This window comes from Pogona vitticeps, chromosome 3, assembly GCF_051106095.1.
Source record: "Pogona vitticeps strain Pit_001003342236 chromosome 3, PviZW2.1, whole genome shotgun sequence".
Lineage (NCBI taxonomy): Eukaryota > Metazoa > Chordata > Lepidosauria > Squamata > Agamidae > Pogona > Pogona vitticeps.
In genome coordinates this window covers 4,105,807-4,126,922 of record NC_135785.1, presented here as the reverse complement: position 1 = coordinate 4,126,922, position 21,116 = coordinate 4,105,807, and the positions used below count along the sequence as shown (strand labels likewise).

The 21,116-nt window shown below is 43.8% G+C and overlaps 1 protein-coding gene across 2 annotated transcripts in view; it reads right to left on the bottom strand.

Moving 5' to 3' along the window:
* The window catches only part of FYTTD1 (forty-two-three domain containing 1), a 29,713-nt gene extending 8,864 nt beyond the window's left edge, over positions 1-20,849 (bottom strand). Inside the window, exons 1-5 of one of the 2 annotated variants that reach the window (XM_078389733.1) lie at positions 20,634-20,849; positions 6,430-6,564; positions 6,181-6,326; positions 3,667-3,702; positions 863-975 (exon numbers count right to left, since the gene is read on the bottom strand). In XM_078389733.1, coding sequence (XP_078245859.1) covers positions 863-975; positions 3,667-3,702; positions 6,181-6,326; positions 6,430-6,564; positions 20,634-20,712 — 509 coding nt within the window. In that variant the 5' untranslated portion in view covers positions 20,713-20,849. The remainder of the gene's footprint in view (positions 1-862; positions 976-3,666; positions 3,703-6,180; positions 6,327-6,429; positions 6,565-20,633) is intronic. The other variant, XM_020811245.3, reaches the window with a different exon arrangement.
* Positions 20,850-21,116: the final 267 nt, after the last annotated feature.

Below are 21,116 nucleotides of genomic sequence, written 5' to 3'. Positions count from 1 at the left end.
ACGGGAACATTAGCCAACCAGGTAAATAACTGTGGGATCACAGCCTAAAACCCTCTTTCTGAAAGGTTACTGGACCCTACTCAGGATGCATCTCCCCAATGTGTTCTGTTGTCTTCTCTAACTCTTGGAAATGCGCAACCCATTCTAGGTACAAAGATGGCCATTCATCAAGACAAAGTGACCTGGCCAGATAACTTTAGCAGCAACTGCAGTGCTTGTGTACTGCAGAAGCTAACAGATTCAGCCCCTTTTTAGTTATGCCTTGTGCCCAATGACTCCATCATAACTAAAAGCGATTGCTAATAGATACACATAAAAACAGACAACTAGTGAGGCCTTGGAAGACAGTAGCTCTTCGGCATCAGAGACCCGTAGTGACCGCTGGCCACATATTAACGACTTTCAAAATCTACTTCTTTACTACTTTTATATAAAGTTCAGCACATATTTATTCAAACAGCACAGAAGAGGAAGGCCGTACAATTCAATATGTGAGAATCGTTTGCATTTTTAAAAATTTCTAAGATGACATCGTTGTTGTTGTTTAGTCGTTAAGTCGTGTCTGACTCTTTGTGACCCCATGGACCAGGGCACGCCAGGCCGTCCTGTTTTCCATTGTCTCCCAGAGTTTGGTCAAGATGACATTACCTTGACCAAATTATTGATTTCCAGAGGCCTGGCATAACACCACCCCAGCTGTCAAAGCAGAATATGATACAGAATAAATAAATAAATAAATAAATAAATAAATAAATAAATAAATAAATAAATTTATTTATTTATTTATTTATTGCATTTAGATATAATAAACTTGACCTCTTTAAGTAGCTCGAGACACTCACAAAGGGCACGTAGGGCTTACCTTCTGTTTAACAAGGTGGGTCTTCTGAGGATGGGTCCCTGCTTGCTCTGTAATTCGGATGGCCTCTGAAGAGTTGCCTTTCTTTTTAAAACTGAGTATTTTCTCTGTACGTTCTTAAAGGAAATAGAAAAAAACAGATAGCAGGTGAGGCCTAATATACTTCTAGAGAACTACTGGGCTGGCTCATTTCCCCAAAAACCCATCCTCCATCCTTGAAAGCTGTGGCACATTAAAGACTAACAGATTTATTGTAATAGTTTTGTGGACTAGAGGCCATTTAATCTGCTGAAATTAACAAAAGCATCTGCTACCATAATGCAGTTAGCTTTCAAGCAGGATGGATTTGATTCAAGATGCCACAGCATGTTTTGTGTGCGTGTGTGCGCACGCGCTTGACAGTGTGTGTGTGTGTATGTGTGTGTGCGTTTGACAAACAGCGCATTAGGCAAAGAAACACAATGTGAAATGTAAAAACCCACAATCCACACATGCCGAGTAATGGAGATCGGTTGGTAAAAGTCAGGCCTTAAAAACTAAAGGTATTTCTAAACCAAAATCTTATACCACCACAGCAAAATCCCCATAAGGACAGGTCTACGTAGACTTCCATGGTCTCAGCACTTGATTTTTCCTTTGTTGGGGACTTTTAGCAGAACTGCCTTTAGGTGGCTCGCTTCTCCACCTCCCCCCCCCCAAGCAAATCCCAACGGTAACTTCAGGAGAATTTCTTCTGCTGTTTAATACGTTTGGAGTATAGTATCAACATTATATCTGATTATATAATGGTGACCCCCAGCTGTGAAATAGGTACCTTTGGACTGCTTGGTTCTGCCTCTAAAGCAGACCTCTCCTTCTCAAGTAATAAAGGGGAGATAAAGTGAAAACGGGGGGGAACAACTCCCTCTATCCACTCTTAGGGTGTGTGATGTAGCGGACAGAACTCATAAGACCTGGGCTCAAATCCCTTGCTCTGCCATGAAAATTCACAGGGATGTGTGTGGCAAGGATAAAATCACCCCTTTGGTATCTCACCTACCATGTTTCCCCAAAAATAAAACAGTCTTAATATAAGACTTATTAATAGAAGTCTTATATTAATTTTTGTTCCAAAAATGCATTAGGGCTTATTTTCAGGACATGTTTTATTTTTCATGTACATCTATCTACATTTATTCAAAGACAGTCCTGTCATCTTCTTCTGGTTGCTGCACAAGGGTGGAGGGCGGGGTTTCACTTAACTAGGGCTTATTTTTGGGGTAGGGCTTACATTATGAGAAAATCATGCTATGGCAGAAAAATCATACTACGGCTTTTTTTCAAGTTAGGTCTTATTTTTGGGGAAACAGAGTACCTTGAAATACCCCAAAGGGTTACCATAAGTATTATACCACTTGACAGTACACAAACCTATATGCACAGGAGTAGCAACCTGAGTCGCGCTCCATGTTTGTGGCAATAGATTTCTTTGGCCATATACAGTATGTGTATATACATTGTACAAGGTCTGTTAGAATGAATTGCTCCAATTACACTGAGTAACACATGCCCCAGCTGTTTGACTTTAGGCCACTGAAGACCTGCTTTACTTGGCTACCTTTGCACAAGCAAGGAAGAAATCTTTGGACCAAGGATTTCACAGGAAGTCTCTTATGCTTTGAATACCTTCTCTGAATCCTGGTGCCTTTTGGTTTAGTCCTGCAATGCTATGTTTTTCCATGCTTATACGGTATGCACAGTATGGAAATTAAGCTGTTTAGCCTGTCTTTTCATAAAATCAGCTTCTGGCAAGTAGAGCTGCTTTAAACTTTCAAGCTGATCATCTCCTGTTAATCTCCTGCTCTGTATGCTCCTTTCATTGGGAGGTTTAAGCCAGATTTATTTTTCTGTATGCTTTTTCTGTATCACATTTATTTTTCTGTATGCTTGATCAACAGGGATGTGGTGGCACTGCGGGCTAAACCACAGAAGCCTCTGTGCTGCAAGGTCAGAAGACAAGCCATCGCAAGATCGAATCCACGCGACGGAGTGAGCTCCCGTTGCTTGTCCAAGCTCCTGCCAACCTAGCTGTTTGAAAGCATGTAAAAATGCGAGTTGATAAATAGGGACCGCCTCGGTGGGAAGGTCACGGCGTTCTGTGTCTAGCTGCGCTGGCCACGTCACTAGGGAAACTGTCTACGGACAAATGCTGGCTCTATGGCTTGGAAACGGGGATGAGCACCGCGCCCTCAAGTCGGACACGACTTGACTCAATGTCAAGGGGAACTTTACCTTTACATGCTTGATCAGCTTCTCTGAGCAATACAATGTGGTGTGCCAAAATCTGAAACTAAACAATCATTTAATGCTACAAAACCACATAAAATTGAATGGACTCTTCAATATCCTTGGTCAAAAGCTGTACACTGGAAATCATGAAAGACATCTTTGCAAACCAGTTCATACAAGCATTAGTCACCCCCACCCCATTTTGAAAGTCCATCTGCTCATGCACACCTAAATCAATCATACTTGCATAAAACTGAAAAGAGGACAAAATTCTATGATGTTTCCTGGATGCCAGTTTTCACAAATCTACCCACTTGGACAATGACCTCCTAGTTTAGTACAAGACTCAAAAGTTTGTTGTTGTTGTTGTTGTTGTTGGGGGCAGTGCGTCAAAGCCTTTCTGGTTATGCCCAGTTTTTTTTAACTCTAATTCTGCTCCTGCTTTTAATTTGATTCTTCCTCTTTGTTTGGGGTTTTTTTTTTGGCTCACATGTCTTCTTGACTAGATTTTTATCTGACTGATTTTGACACTCTCTTACATGGACTGGTTCTAAGGCCTCTTGCAGGGGCTCCACCTAGAACCAAAAGCATACGAGAAAGGTCTTAGGAAACAAAAAAGAAATTGAGCCTGCAATCCTATACACATTTACTTGGGAGTCAATGCCCCCGAGATCAGTGGCCTTCTGAGGACTTTTTTCCCCCTTGTCCTCCTAAACCACTTCCCGTGGCCTCAAAAAAAAGGAAAGGGAGCTGGTTCTTATCAGAGCATGGAAGCATGATTTTTGGTTCAGAAAAACAAACTCACAGAAAGCTCCAGCCAGCATTGACCCTGGGGAGCTGAGGCCGAAGCCACTTTTCTAAGCTCTGGCTCTCACACCTGCCGTTACTCGAGATACTGCATTCCAGGACTGGGGGGAAAAGAAAAAAAAACAGGTCTGGAGACCATTCCTTCCTGTCCTCTCCCTTTTCTGTCTTTGAAGATGACTTTCTAAACCCGACTCCTCTCGCTCTCCCCATACACTGCTGAGAGGCCTTTAGTCACAGGAGGCTAGTGTGTGCCTTGGATGAGTGATTAAAGCCGCCGTGTCATGCCAGTAGTTTCACACCCTTGTTTTGAGAGAGGGTTCTGGCAGAAGACAGCTACTTCCCATCTCTCGGACCAGACTTCCACTCCCTCAGAGAACAGTTGTGTCCTAAATGCACTTTCCCTCTTCAGCCCAGCCTCAGTGTTTACACTAGACAGTGGTGGGGCTCATAAATAAGAACAATGAGTCTGCTTACAGACAGGAAGTTTAAGGGTTGATACTCTGATGTAAAGAAAATAATCTTGCACTTAATATCAAAAAAACTAAAGAACTCATAATTGATTTTAGGAGGAAGAGAAATGTACATTTACCACTGTCCATAAATGGCGAGGAAGTGGAGAGGGTTGGTAGCTTTAAATTTCTGGGCACTTACATCTCAGAGGATCTCTCATGGACTATAAACGCTAACATGCTAGTGAAGAAGGCACAGAAGAGGCTGTATTTCCTGAGAATGTTCGGGAACTTAAATTTATCTCAGCATTTACTTCTGTCCTACTATCGTAGCACCATTGAAAGTGTCCTAACCTATGGCATTCTGGTATGGTTTGGAAGTAGCTCTGTAGCGGACAGAGAACCATTAAAATTGCCCAGAGTATCATCGGGCTCCAGCTACCAACCCTGGATGACATATTCACATCCCTCTGTCTGAGGACGTCACAGAACATCCTTAGAGACTTTTCCCATCCTGCTTATAACTTCTTTGAACTGTTGCCGTCTGGCAGAAGATAGAGAACAATTAAGACTTGGACCACACATTTTTCTGAATAGTTTTTATCCCAGAGCTATAATTGCACTTAATAATGAACTTAAAGACCACCAGTAGTGAACAGTTTGACAGTGTTACTTAGCCTGCGGTGTAGATGTTTCTATTTTTTAGTGGGGTGAAGTGTTTGGGGATTTTTTATGTGTGTGCATGTGGGTCTCTGGGTGTCTGTGTGAATTTCGTTGTATGTGTATACTAAGTATAGACTTACAATGACAATAAATGTATTGGTATTGGATCAGTGTAAGGCAGGAGAAGCAGAAAAGCCATTTACTCCCAAGAAAAAATTGCAAAGAACTGGTTAGAGTGGCAAAGCTAAGGAGGAGATGAAAACAGATTCACAGGCTGATCTTAGGAAGGGGGAGACAGGAGAAAATGAAAGCAATTTTATCTGAGTGTTTGAGATATAAGAATGAAATCAGTGGGTTTAAATGAGATTTTGTGTGCACCTATTTTTATAAATCCGGGAAGCATCCCCTTAATACCTGTCAGTTATGAACTGAACATATAACAGCTATTCTCACTTCCAGCATGATAAGTGGTGTGCACATAAATGTATACAGATAGTCAAACTATCTGAGACCTCACAGTATGGCGTTCAAATTCTAGCTCATTCACAACCTCCCCCGGCCCCTACTCGGCCATGTGGATTTGCACCATCCTTCCGTCTGCTCCCGCTGGAAACAGTAACTGTCGCAGAAGATGGATAGGTAGACTGTAGTGTTTTCTGAGCACTGGACAACAGACTCAAATATCAATACAACATAGCCAATTACACTTACAGGCTGAAATTCTGTTGTTTAGCATGAGAAAATTCACGGCCTTCAGTCCATTCCTAACTGGCAAAACACAGGGTCTGCACAACAACTGGAGGAGGGGGCATGGGCTCACACTGGCTGTGTATGGGAGTGTGCGTTCATCTTGAGAATCATGGCAGGGACCTCTTATCCACTGGTTAGAAACAGACTGAAAGTTACACATTTTCTCATGCTAAGCAACAAGATTCCAGACATGGAGGACAACCTCCGCTTCCAGAAGGGGTCCTTTTTGTGAGTGGATCCCATCAAAGGTAACTAGATCACAGCAATTCCTGACACACAAGTCATGAAAAAAAGAGAGGGCAATTCTTCCCCACTTGACCTAAACACTGGCCAACCCCACCCCCCACCCCCGACAAAGGGATGTTATAAATGCCGCATGTCCACCTTTTCACTGAGAGGCGATCGGTTGAGGGGGCTGATGCCTTTGTGAGCTCCTAATGCTTTCCTTGCGGCCAACCCAGTTTTAACGGCATAGGGACGCCTCTTCCCCGCCATCCGCTTCCTCCGCCCCAAGCGGTTCTTGCCAAAACCTGAAAGAGAGAAAACGAAGTTGCAACAAGCAGCACCAAGGCAAGGACGTGATCGCTCAGGGATGAGAACAGCCATCCAGTGCTCCAAAACCAAAGAGTTTACCTGTGTAGTCCTGAACTCCCCACTTGGTTCTCCTCATCCTGAACTGCCAAGCACCATTCTGCTTAACTCCTCCTCTCTTCGGTCTGGAGGAATACTGTTTCCGCTCTTCTTTCTTGTTCAATTTAATTATATCATCTGAAAAATAAAGAGGCTACTTCAGCCTCAAATATTCCACTCAAGGGGAACAACCCCCATCCCTTGCACGATGGACATTTAAAACCTCTCTTGTTTTCGCTGAAGCAAATCTACTGAATCAATCGCCTTTTCTGAAAGCCATCTGCCAGTGATCACTAGCGATCAGTAAAATCGGCACTGATAATTTCAATTAGTTCTCAAAATCTGTATGTATGAAACTTGTCAACTCTTCTCAGCCTTTCCAGACGATAAGCCAGCAGTGAGCAAACCTTGTCCTGTGTTCCCCTCAATCTTCTTAAATACGCACGTACACGCCCATCTCTGATTTCTTCCTGAGCTGCAGGGAGAGACTGCACACAGATCTTTTGCCTCTCTAGCTCCCATACTCTATAGTTTCTATAGTGAGGTCTTGATGTAAAAATGGGAGAGAAAAGAGGTCGCTGGGGTGGTACACGGTAGTGGTCTATGAATGTGTGGGTGAGTGATAGGGGAGGGGAGGGGTACTCTCCCCCTCCCCACCATGAGCCCCATCTATGCAAGGTGGGAAATACAGCACTGCCGACCCCATTGCACACTAAGATTTTATTCTCAGGCTACTGGACTGCAGCTAATCTGGTGGCCACTTTAAAGGGAAGGGGGAAGAGGATAGGCTCTTGGGCTCAATAATCACTGCAGAGGGTGACAGCAGCCACGGAATTAAAAGATAACTGCTTATTGGGAGGAAAACAATGACAAACTTTGACAGCATCTTAAAAAGCAGAGACGTCACCTTGCCAACAAGAGTCCGAATAATCAAAGCAATAGTTTTTCCTGTAGTGATATACAGTGGACCCTTGACTTACAGATGGCTCGACTTACAGACTTTTCGAGTTACAGACTTCTCTGGCCGCAAAATTTAGATTCGACTTGCAGACGGAGAATCGATTTACAGACCAGAAAAAAACCAAAATGGAACATAAATAGAATAAAAAGTGCCAGTTATGGGATTAATCGGTTTTCAATGCATTGTGGGTCAATGGAGATTCGACCTACAGACTTTGACTTGCAGCCACCGTTCCAATACGGATTAATTCCGTAAGTAGAGGGTCCACTGTATGAAAGTGAAAGCTGGACCATATAGAAGGCTAACCGCTGAAGAATTGATGCTTTTGAACTGTGGTGCTGGAGAAGACTCTTGAGAGTCCCCTGGACTGCAAACCTATCAATTTTGATGGAAATCAACCATGAGTGCTCCCTGGAAGGACAGATCTTGAAGCTGAGGCTCCAAGACTTTGGCCACCTCATGAGAAGAGAAGACTCCCTGGAAAAGACCCTGATTTTGGGAAAGTATGAAAGCGAGAGAAGAAGGGGACGACAGAGGAGGAGATGGCTGGACAGTGTCATTGAAGCGACCAACATGAATTTGACCCAACTCCGGGAGGCAGTGGAGGACAGGAGGGCCTCGTGTGCGCTGGTCCATGGGGTCATGAAGAGTCGGACAAGACTAAACAACTAAACAACAACAACACAATATAGCAAAGATGTACATAGGCTGCATGGAAAAAGTCTAGTTTCAATTGCCACTTACATTTTTACCTGCATCTGAAAAAGCTGGCTACAGTCCACAAAAGCTTGAACCAAATAAAAACAGTTCTTAAAATGCTCTCCAGATAGCTCAGTAAATTAAGTATCTGGAGTCAGAGGTTGCGAGTTCAAGAAGAGCCAGCTTCTGTGGCCTTCAGCAAGCTGCACGGTTCTAGGGAACCCCCGAAGAAGGAATGGTAAACCACTTCTGATTTTTTTTCTGCATAAAAAACCCTGAAAAGGGTTGCTATAAGTCAAAATTTACTTGATGGCATATGTTTATCATTACAGCAATTAAAATGCTGGAAGATTCTTTGGCCAGAATCCTAAGGGGCCTCTGCACTGCAATGGGGCAAACAATCCTACCCACAGCTAGCAGTCCACTGGGTGAGTCTGCATCGATTTGTCCAGAAAAAAACAAACACGAACTTGGTCACACAACAGACCATGAGCAAGAGGGGAAACAGTTTGTGTGATGGCCTTATGGACACATTTTTTCTTCAAAAATATTTCGGTCTTCGGTTGTGCGGCAATGCATCTGCGCCCCTCTGAGTTAAATTTTAGCATCTCTCAGAACAGAGGTGGGAGTAGACCTAACCTGGAGTCATCAAAGAGCTGTTGACAGGAACTTTGGGAGGGACTAACAAGAGCCTGACCATATAACAGCAGCTTTGTATCCTTCCTAGTCCACCCTCTTCTCCAAGTAGTAGTAGTAGTAGCAGTAGTAGTAGTAGTAGTAGTAGTAGTAGTAGTAGTAACAACAACAACAACAACAACAACAAAACAACAACAATAATAATAATAATATAAAAAACAGAACAGGGTTACGAAACTCTAGTGCTAGTTTTGGCAGCACAGCACCTCACACAGCCTGGTAAGAATCTGGAAAGTCTTTTCCATCTAAAGCAGCTCTCGTCCTTACTTACAAACAATACAGAAGAAAGATGAAGCTCCATTTAGAAATCTGTCTCCTATCATCATTTGTGCACACTGGGCTTGCACAAAGGATCACAAAGGCCTACGTAAGCAATCTGACAAAACTGTTTTCTTTCTTTCTTCCATTCCACAGCCCCTGAATCCTCTGCTATCCTGACAGCACTGAACACTACAGGGCAGAAATCAAATGAATAAATAACATTCCTGGCACAAGGAAGGAAACTAACATTTAAATAAAGAGAACTAGAGCTACCTCCACATCTCGGAAATTGTGAAAAGCATCTACAAGGATGTAGGGACTGCCAGTAATTTTGAGTGCCCCAATTTTCTCTGACAAAACACACTGTGGTTTGCATAGCACTCTTCTTGCATCGCTACCAACATCTTTAGATTGGCCCACAATGGCCATAAAATAAGAAGCCGATGCCAGCAGACATTTTACGGGAGGCATCTTGAAACTCTGTTGTATAGAACTCCACTCTCGTACACTGCTTTCTAAGCCATATTACGATCATCCTCACAACAACCCTGCTAAGAAGAGCACGTTGGCAACAATTTTATTGGCCTTTGAAAATGAGGCCGTGAACCTGCCTAAGGGGGGAAGCCCTTAGCAAATTTCCATGCCAGTCAAATGTCTGTCTCCTTCCAGACACTTAGGGTGAAACAAAATTTGTACTCAACTATAGACGGATGATTCTGTCAACTTGGGTTTCTATCAGTCTCCCATTTGCCAATGTCTTCAGCTCTGTTCCATCCTATTTCGTCAGCCCCTCCTACTCATACACGTACTGTACTTTATACATATTTTCCTAAAAGCGCATTTGTTTAGAAAACTCCATCTAAAATTTGAGGAAGTGTGAACACCAAAGGCTAATTTATTTTTTCACTCACTGATATACAAAGGGTAAATTCAGTAAGTTCTCATCAAAATGGGAATCGATTCTCCACAAAACCTGCTAAAACCCGCAGCCCTGTGCAGGGCTACCCCAAATATATTCAGGCAGATGCCTCAGATACTCTCTCGTCTTCTAAACCTTAATCTGACCAGCCACATCTCAATTCAAGGGGAAACCTCTATCTACCATCCGGGCCATTGTACGCTTGTCTTAGAAAGCAGGGAAAATTCTTGACAGGAGACATAAGAACAATGCTTCTGACTATGGGGAATCATAAATACTGCAGCAAGATAGCTATTTATAGCAATGAGTGAAGAGGCTGCCTGTCTGGTGATCAGCTAATGAAAAGTCTCTGTCTTCATCGAATGCCATGCCAAAATCACAAAGGGAGGGCAATGCTATACAGGCTTATTCATTGCAATCCCAGAGATTCAGGATCACACCAAGCATATGAGCATATCCTAAACATACGCTTTGGCTTGTTTGGCTATAACAGAGGGGGGCACTTTGATCAGTCAATGGAACGTATGGGTCAGAGCAGATCTTACCTCCTCCACCCAATGTCACCTTCAATGGCTCTTTAGTTGAAGATGTTCCTTCCTCGTTGGCTCACTTCCAGCACCACCACACCTCGAGGTTCACAACCAAACAGGAAGGACATATTTAGCCAACACAATGTAAGGTAAGGTTGTTTGGTCCACAGTTAAGAAGCAGGAACATAAATCCTTGTAAGAGTGGTCAGGCAATCACCGTATTCTCCTCTTGCCTGTGAGGACTAGGTGATTTTTTCCCCCACCGCTCCCCTCATTTGCAAGGAAGATTTTGAGAGTAAAATTAGTGCAACCTTCACACAAAATGGAAAGACTGCTCAAAAGCCATGGATAGGTTGCTTGCTTTTCTTAATAAATCCTTCTGTGCTTGCTTTCTGTGCATTTTGCTTCTTAAGAAGAAAATAATTGTTTTGTGTATGTTTTACACATTCAATGGAGTCCTTAACACACACACACACACACACACACACACACACACACACACACACACACACACACACACACACACACACACACACACACACACACACACACACACACACACACACAAACCACGGGTCAAAAAACCACCTTGCTTTCCGATGGAGAGGAATCTTAGGGTTTTTTTTAAATCCATATGTTGATATCTTGTTGAGTTCAAATAACTTAAATTGATGAGCACAAGGTATTTAGCAAGTGTTCTTCATTTTAGACAGAATACTGAATATTTCAGAGAGCACTGAAATCTATGAAAAGGAGCCCAGATAAAAGAGAACTTGGGAAAGTACTGCATGCTTGAACTGTTAGCGCATTGCTTCACAGAACATTTAAGTAAACTGTGGAACTCTGTGACACAGAGCTGTTAGGTGATAGCAAAACAGAGTTTGAAAGAAGGATCAAACATCTGTAGTTTTATGTTTTCTCGAAGGCTTTCACGGCCGGGATCTGATGGTTGTTGTGGGTTTTTCGGGCTCTTTGGAAGAGCATGGACTGAGTTTCTACTCCAGTCCTCTGAAGATGCCGGCCACAGAGACTGGCGAAACGTCCGGAAGAACAACAGAACACGGCCAAAGAGCCCAAAAAACCCACAACAACCATCTGTAGGTGGTTTTTTTTTTTTTGAGTGTGTGCTGCAGTGCTTTTACTAACGGTTGCTCATTTTATCTTAGTTTCTTTAGGAGCTGTTTTTCTCAGTGCTTCATTGTCTGTACTTCCTGTTTCTAATGTATTATGCGCTGCTTGGAGCACTCAGGTTACTACAAAAGCTAAAAATGGATAAGCAAACAAACAAACAAGCAAAGCCAGTGTCCCACAATTTCTGTTTTGTGAGAACCAGACATGATTTCAAAACATGAGGCAAAAGAAAGGGTAATTCACATCAACCTTGTCACTGTCTCCCTATAAGAGGTAGTAACAGGAACAGCTGATTTCATCATGTGATGATGAAATCACTGCTCCTTCTAAACAATTGTTGGGAAGCACAGAAGAAAGAAGGAAGACATAGGCTGAGCTAACGGCATAAGTTTCATGACTAATGAGGTGGAAGAACATGGGAGGATGCACTAAAGAACTGCCATTTTTGAGGCCACTCTTGTATATTTTCTTCATGGCTTCTATTCAGCAGATCAGCATTGATTCAACTGCTATACAGCTTGGCTCATTAGAAGGATACTCCATGGCTACAAAGTTGCCATGCACTATTATTCTGAACGAAAGCTACCGTAAGTTGCCTTGCTTCGAAGACCGCAAGATAACACCAGTTTCAATTAACCGAAAAAGATACACACAGTCACAATTTCCGCACAATCAAAGACCTATTCAGAATCACAGATGCTCACAGATGGACTCTCATTGTGTGGATGGAGAGCATAAATGAGCAAGGTCTGCCCCATCACAACCTCCACTGTGCCTGAAAATACAAAAAAAAATCTGGGGGGAAGCAGATATCTTACTCTTTCATATAGAAATGCATATGTTTATATATTTAGTAGAAGTAAAAAATGCCCCTGAGCATGCCTGCGATTCCTGGGCTGCTTTTCTCCCACCCATGACATAAAAGTAAGGCTCACTCAGATTTATTTTCACATAGCAACAATCTAGAGCAGGGGTCTCAGCTTCAGGATCTGTCCTTCCAGTGAGCACTCAGGGTTGATTTCCTTCAGAATGGACGGGTTTGTTCTCCTTGCAGTCCAGGGGACTCCCAAGAGTCTCCTCCAGCACCACAGTTCAAAAGCATCCATTCTTCAGCGGTCAGCCTTCTTTATGGTCCAGCTCTCACTTCCATACATCGCTATTGGAAAAACCATAGCTTTGACTATTCGGACTTTTGTTGGCAAGGTGATGTCTCTGCTTTTGAAGATGCTGTCGAGGTTTGTCATCACTTTCCTCCCAAGAAGCAGGCATCTTTTAATTTCGTGGCTACTGTCACCATGTGCAGTGATCATGGATCCCAAGTAAGTAAAATCTGTCACTGCCTCCATCTCTTCCCCTTCTATTTGCCAGGATGTGATGGGACCAGTGGCCATGATCTTAATTTTTTTGATGTTGAGCTTCAGACCATTTTTGGCGCTCTCCCCTTTCACCCTCATTAAGAGGTTCTTTAATTCCTCCTCACTTTCTGCCATCAGAGTGGTATCATCTGCATATTGGAGGTTGTCGCTATTTTTGTATTTATTTATATATACAGTATATGAAATATATTGTATGTTTCTGTTCTACCACAATGTGGTCTCCTTTTGTGCAGTAACAAACCTTTTTTTATATATACAAACAAAGGGGTTTGTTACTGTACAAAAGGAGACCACATGGTGGTGGAACTGAAACACACACCAGGAACTTCCTGGACAACAGGAAGCCTTTTAGGATCACTGCAGTTATTAAAGAGATCCTGCACTTTGAGTTGAAGGTGAACTGCCTTAAAATCCAGGATCGCTACTAGGCCAGAGGACAGACTTTCTTAGGCACAACTGTTTGTCTTTGTCAAACCTTGAGGTCTCTCCTTCATGGACCAAAACAGAAACTCAGGAGAGGCAGACAGAAAACTGCAGAACCAGATGCCTTTGAGCACAAGCTGTTATGGAACGGAGGCCTAACCCCACAGCTCCAGCTTGAACACAAATTTCGGGACATACACGATACTCTAGTGACCAAGCTGATATAGAAGTGGACGAGACAGGGTTAGATAATGCAGTTGTTACGAGAATTTGTAGCTAGCTGAACAGATGTACCAAACAATTCCTCAACATCCAGGGCAGAAAGGACAAGGGGGGATCGCTCCACAGGTTTTTTTTTTTTGTTGTTGTTCTAGGTACAGTGCTGTCCAATGCCTTCATAAATGACTTGGATGAAGATGTGGAGACAATGCAGATCACATCTGCAGATAATGCAAATCTAGGAAGAGGGATTTATATTCCAGAAGAAAGTGTCACAATTCAAGATGAAGCAAGCAGATTGGAGAACTGGGCCAAAACGGGGGGCAGGGACCACTGCACTATTTAGGCAGGGGAAATCAGAGGCAGAAAGAAAAACCTTAAGTGATAGTTGGCTCAGCAGTAGTACAAGGACCTACGAGTCTTAGTGGATCTCAAGCTTAACATGAGTAAACAGTGTGACGAGGCAACGAAAGAAGCAAAGGTGACACTCGGTGGTATCAACAGACGTCTAGTGTCCAGATCAAGGGAAGTAACAGTACCACTCTATTCTGCTTGCGTCAGACATCTCTCCTGGAATACTGTCCCCAGTTTTGGGCACCACAGTATAAAGGTATTAAACTGGTCTTCTTCCATCAGGAACATTTGCAGAGGACAATGACCAGGATGGTGAAAAATCTGGAAGCCAAGCCCTATGAAGAATGACTGAGAAAGCTACGTATGTTTAGTCTGGAGAACAGAAGACTGACATGTAGACAATCTGCAAAAACCTGAAGGGCTTTCAAACGGATGTTTGGTTTCCATAGCTCCCAAAGGGTAGAACCCAAAGTAATGATTGAAACTACAAAAAGGTTCCTAAACATTAGGAGAACGTTTTGACAGTGAAACAGATTGCCTTCAAAGATCGTGGTCTCTCCTCAATAGTAGGTTTTTAAAAGAAGTTAGAGGGCGACCTGTTAGGGATGTGTTACCTTGGGATTTCCTCCTTTGTCAGGAGATTGGACTCAATGATCCTTGGGGCTCCCTCAAGTTCTATAGTTCTATGATTCAACGCAATCCACTTCCCCAGGCTTCAACTGCCTAGTTTGGTTGAGAAAAACACTTTTTTAAACCATTATTGTTTAGCCATTGCAATTTCAAAAACTTTTCAGATTTATCAAAAAACATCGACACCGATCAGTAGATCTGAATCAATTTTCCACCTTCAAAGGAAGGCAACAAAGAGAAGTAAGGGACGGGAAACCACGGATGTGAGAAATGAGGCAACCTAGAGGCCTCCTCAATGTAAGGCAATAATACAGTTTAGTATGTGTTCTACCGGCAGTATTCAAACCGGTCTTTACATAGACGAAGCATTACTGTATTTCTTTATCAGATACTACCAAACCAAAGCCGTTTTGTAGGTTTCGTGGGCTAATGCACAATTCCACATCGGAATAGGGTCAACATTATTTTAGTCAAAGTTTTTGAGATGCCGTAGTATTTGCAAATATTCTGGAAGAAACTTATTGGGTGACCTTTAGCAAACCACAACTTCCATCTGTAAATGCAGCAGTACCTTCTTGCTGGCATATACCGTATTTTTCGCACCATAAGACGCACTTTCCCCCCACAAAACAGAGGGGTGGAAAGTCTGTGCGTCTTATGGAGCGAAGAAAACAGATTATATTTTCCTGTTTTCTTCTCCTAAAAAATTGGTGCGTCTTATGGAAAGGTGCGTCTTATGGAGCGAAAAATACGGTAAATTAAGGAATGTTATTACTGAATGCTGGGACTCATGACAACCACTTAATACAGTGGTGCCTCGCTTGACGACGTTAATCCGTTCCAGCGAAATCGCTGTAGAGCGAAATCGTCGTCAAGCAAAAGTAAAAAGCCCATTAAAATGCATTAGAAACCGGTTAATGCGTTCTAATGGGCAAAATACTTCATTGTAAAGTGGCCATTTTCCAGTGCCTCTCTTGTGAAAAATCCGTTCTGAAAACAGCGGGGAGCCATTTTGCACAGCAGGCAGCCATTTTGAGAGCCATCGATCAGCTGTTCTCAGACCATCATTAAACGAAAAATCGGTTCCCGAAGCAGGAAATCGATCATCGTTAAGCGAATTTTACCCATGAAAACATTGTTTTGCGATAGCAAAAACCTCATTGTCAAGCGGATTCGCCGTTTAACGAGGTAATCGTTAAGTGAGGCACCACTATATTTGACTCAGTTATACTATGAGCAAGAAGGATCTTGGAATTGTAGGCTGCAACTTGAATATAAGCCAACAGTGCAATGTGACTGCAAAAGAGGCAAATGCTATTTTAAGACACATTAATAGAAATATTCTCCAAATCCCATGCAGTACTATTTCCCCCGTGTTTGGCACTGGTTAAGCCTCATCTTGAGTACACTTTAAAAAGGATGCTTTAAGAAGGGCAAACTGGAACAAGTTCAAAGGAAGGCAACAAAGAGAATCAGAGGACTGGAAACCAAGCCCTTAGAGAAAATACGGAAAGAACTGGGCTTGTTTAGCCTTGAGAAAAGAAGACTGAGGAGAAATGTGATCACACTTTTCAAATACAGTGGTGCCCCACATGACGACCCCGCAAAACAACAAAATTGCATGACGATGACTTTTTTGCGATTGTTATAGCGATCGCAAAATGATGTTTCCTATGGGGGATTTTCGTTTGACAAGGATTAGGTCCTTGCTTCACAAACTGTTTGTTCGCAAAACTACGATTTTTCCGGCTCCGCAAAATTGCTGCCCTGTGTTTTCCGGAGCCATGCTTCACAGGGCAGCCATTTTAACAGCTGATCGACGCTCGGTAAATGGCTTCCCCTATGGGCGAGCTTCGCTGGACGATGAGGTAATTTCCACATTGGAACACATTAAATGGGTTTCAATGCATTCCAATGGGGAATTGTTTTTCGCATGACGACAATTGCGCTTAACAGCGATTTTCCTGGAACGAATTATCGCCATCATGCGGGGCACCACTGTACATAAAAAGTTGTCCTACAGAGGAAGGGCAAGATCTGTTCTCGGTACTCCTAGAGTACAGGACACATCATAATCAGCTCAAGTTACAAGAAGCCAGATTTTGTTTGAATATCAGGAACTTAACTGTTTAAGCAGTACAAAACAAGAACCAATTACCTCAGCAAGTGGTGAGCGCTCCAGTGCTGGAGTTAACCAAAAAAGTCAATCATCTGTCAGATATACAGTGGTGCCCCGCATAACGAGCGATTCGTTTAACGACGAATCCGCATAGCAATGTGTTTTGTGCGATCGCAAGTGTTTCGCTTACCGATTTTTGCATTGCGATGTTTTTTCTAACAGCTGATCGGTGGTTCCAAAATGGCCGCTGGGTTAAAAAAAATGGCCACCCGCTGTGTTTTTGCGCCCTTTCCTTGCTTACCGGGCAGCGAAAATGGCGGCCGCATGGAGGATCTTCGCATAATGGTGAGTTTTTTGCCCATAGGAATGCATTAAACGTGTTTTAATGCATTCCTATGGGCTTTTTTGCCCCGCATAGCGACAAATCCGTATAGCAATGATTTTTTTGGAACAGATTATCGTCGCTATGCGGGGCACCACTGTACTTTGATTTGGATGTCTGGATTGTGCCACCAGTTGGACTTGATGGCCTGATAGGCCCTTTCCAACTCCATTATTCTATGATTCTGTAATAATTATATTCATCTACAGTATGCTCAACTGAATGCAAAATTCAGCCTAAGTCCCACAAGCCAAGTTACTACAGATCTCACAAAAAAATTCAGAGGTGACTTGACTTTGAAGATTGTCAAATGGAGCAGTAGAGAAAGCTATCAGACAGGAGAGAACATGAGTAGCTCTAGCAGGGTGACAAATGATTTATAGAACAAATGAACAAGAAGACATCCAAGATTTGTCACCATGTAAATTACAGTAGACTAGCCACCTGAAAAATTAAGAACAAATTAAAAATACACTGCATATGGGAAGTAGAAGCCGGAATATGTTTGTAACTGTATATTAACTAATATGAACTACAAAGGTGAGATCTTGTCGACATAAAGTTGATCATCTTTTGAGAGGAAAAATGCAGCACAGCAGACTGAGGACATTTCAGGCTTGGGAGACCATCATACTTATATCCACTCAGCCATGATGGCTTCTGGACTGCCTTAGGCCAGTAACTGTCCCCCATTCTGACCCATTTCACAAGGGTGCTGTGAGAGTAAAATGGAAGAGTCACATACAAGGTCATTGCTGGGATATATAATGAATGAATAAAGGAATGCGGTCTTTGATATGAAGAAAATATTGCAAACTTCACTCATGCTAAAGCATTCCTGCTGAAAAGATATCAAGCCTGTTTTATGGAGCAGGAGACGACACCTTCTGCCATTTCTTGTCTTCCCCCAAAAGTATCCTCCTTAAGATCAGAAACAAGCATGAAGAGCAGGCCACTCCCTTAACTACTTAGTGAGTCCATCTACGCCAGGTTTCTCAGGTTGGCTTTCTTTTCTCTTATTTTTAATGACAATTGTTTGCTACTTAGGCATCCATTTTTTTCAATCCTATAAGCCAGTGGTCCCCAACCTTGGGCCTCCAGATGTTCTTGGACTTCAAATCCCAGAAATCCTGGCCAGCATGAAATGGTGGTGAAAGCTTCTGGGAGTTGTAGTCCAAAAACATCTGGAGGCCCAAGGTTGGGGACCACTGCTATAAGCCATCTTTTGTCTCCACAGATCGGGAGAGCAAAAAAATAATAATAATAATAAATTAAATTTAGTCCAGTACACTGTTTCTGACAACCACCAAGAAAATGCTTCTAGGAAAGCCTAAAAGCAGCACGGCTGCCTCCCCCCTGCCCACCAAATGCACCCAAAGGTACAAAAGCTACTTCTTTTTTTTTTAACTCCTAGATTTTCCTTAGCAACTATTTATACGCTGAAAGCTTCTGACAGTAAAGGCCTGTCTCCTCACACTTTTTAAATGGCCATGCACACGGAACAAGAATAATAAAAGCAGCAGCAGCTGCAGCCAGGCCACCACCCTTTTTTGGGACGATAGCTCCCAGCCATGCATCCTGGGAGCTGTGGTTCCAGAAAGCAATCAGTCCAAGATCAGGGATATAATGGTCCCAAAGAATATAAATTAATGCCTCTAAGTCCTCTACGTATCAGAGAGTTTATCTGATTTTTATTTATATGTGCTTTTACAGCGCCTCAGTTCTATCCCACCCCTACAGCTGCTGTAGATGGGGCACATCTCAGTAAAGCTCCAGAGCAACTGTTCTGTACACTCCTCCTTCTCACATAGTCCTACCTACTGGTGTGTGTGTGTGCGCGCAACATCATTTTTTACTTAGGGTGCATTAATTATTTCCAAAATAACCTGCTGTTAAAAGCCCCGTTTGGAATTAAACATTACAGATTGTGGCTTCCTTTCTTAGTCAATCCAGCTCACCTTAGATCCTCTTTCTTTTTCCATTGCCTTCCACTTCTATCATTATTGGCCTTTCCAGACAATCTTGTCTTTTTATGATATGCCCAAGGTATAAGAGTGTCTGCTTTAATTATTGTAATCTTTCAGTGAGAGCTTGGACGAGGGGCAGTCTAGATCAGCTATTCTCAACTGGGCCATATGACCGCTTACAGCCCCCTCGGACCATGTGAAGGGGGGCCCACAGACTGGAAACCATTCTTCACATATCGCCTTATAAGGTTTGTTAGGCAACCCATACAATCTTGATTTGTCCTCTAATTCTTTCATACTGTCTTTATGGCCCTAAACCAAAATAAAAAAAGTTGAGAATGGCTACCCTGCTTGTTTAGTTTTGGACAAAACCCAGAGCCACTGCATATGCAGCTGGAGGTTCTACTGAGCAAATATAAGAACCTAAGAAGAGCCCTGCCTGATCAGCTTTCTATATCTCACAGTGGCACCACCAGATGTCTCTTGATACCCCACGAGATCCTTTGTCTCCTGATCCCCCTCCCCGGCATGTGGCCTTTGGAGGTCCCTCCCTTCTAAGCCTGGAGATTATATAGTACATCCCCATCATGGCTTGTCACCTGCAATGGACTTTTCCTCCCGGAATCTGTCCTTTCCCCTTTTCAAGGCATCTAGATGCCAGAGGCCATCCCCACATCATGGGGCAAGGAGTTCCACAGACTAACAATACTCTGGGTGAATAAATATTTTCTTTTTTTCTGTTCTCAGTTTCCCAACCCTCCATTGGAGTGGATAACCCCTGGTTTTGGTCTTGCATGAGAAAGAAAAGAGCTTTCCTCTCTCCACTTTCTATCCTTCCCCTGTATCATTTTATGCGTCTCAGTCATATGTTCCCCCCCCAGGCGCCTTTTCTCTAGACTCAAGAGCCCCAAACGCTGTTGCCTTTCCTCAGCAGGGAGGTGCCCCAGCCCCATTCTTCCTTTGAGTCGCTCTCTTCTGCACCTTTTCCAGTTTCACCATGTTTTCTCTGAGGTGCTGCCCCCCAAAAGGTACGCAATACTCCAAGTGTGGCCTGACCATCGTCTTGTACAATGGCATGATAATGTTGGCTGTTTTATTTTCCATCCTCTTTTAAAATGATCCTTAGTATGGAATTGGGCTCGGGCTACGGGTCCCAGGTGTTTTTTGTTTTTTAAGTTCAGGACACTCTACCCAACCCAGAGAGACTGCACCTGAGGCGGGAGGCTCTACTGAGTCACATGATACAATTATTCGTAACCTTCCAGTGAGAGCTCGGACCAGGGATACCAGGTGATTTCTACCCAGAGTGACTGCGCCTGCAGCGGGAGGTTCTACCCCGTCAGCCCATCACCCTGACCCCGGCTCTCCTGCTGGGGGCCCTCCCCAAGCTAGCCCTTCTTCTTTTCTGACCCCCCCCTCACAACATACACACACACACCCCACCCCGGCGGCTTCCTGGGGTCCAGCCCGCAACGCACACCCACATACGAACCCCGCCGTGGTTCGGCCCAAGTCCCAAGCCCTCCTCGCGCAGCCTCACCCAACGACATGTCGATTTTCTCCAGGGTGTCGCTGCCGGCGGTGCTGGTGCTCCGGGCCGCGGCGCCGAAGCCGTTCATGGCCGCCGAATCCCTTTCCGGCCGCCGCCGCCTCCCCTCACGAAGACAAGAGAGAACCAGCCCCGCTCGGCGGGCAGCTCGTCTCGCCTTTTGGCTTCTGCGCCTGCGCGGAGGGCGCACGGCGCCTGCGCTCCTCCCCTCGTGCCGGAGGAAGGGGGCGGGGAAAAAATAAAACAATCCCCGCTGCCCCTTCCCACCCTCCTTCGGCGCGTGCGTGGATGGAGATGGGGGGGGAAACGGCAAAGATCGGTTGGGCTACTGCGCGTGCTCCCTCGTGGAGGCTGAACCTATCGCGCCCTCTGTCGGCGAGGAGGAGCCGCTCGACTTCGCTCGAAATGGAGGGGAGGGAAGGAAGGAAGGGGAGGGCTCTTCCAGAGTGGGAAGGAATGAAAACTAAGGGTAAA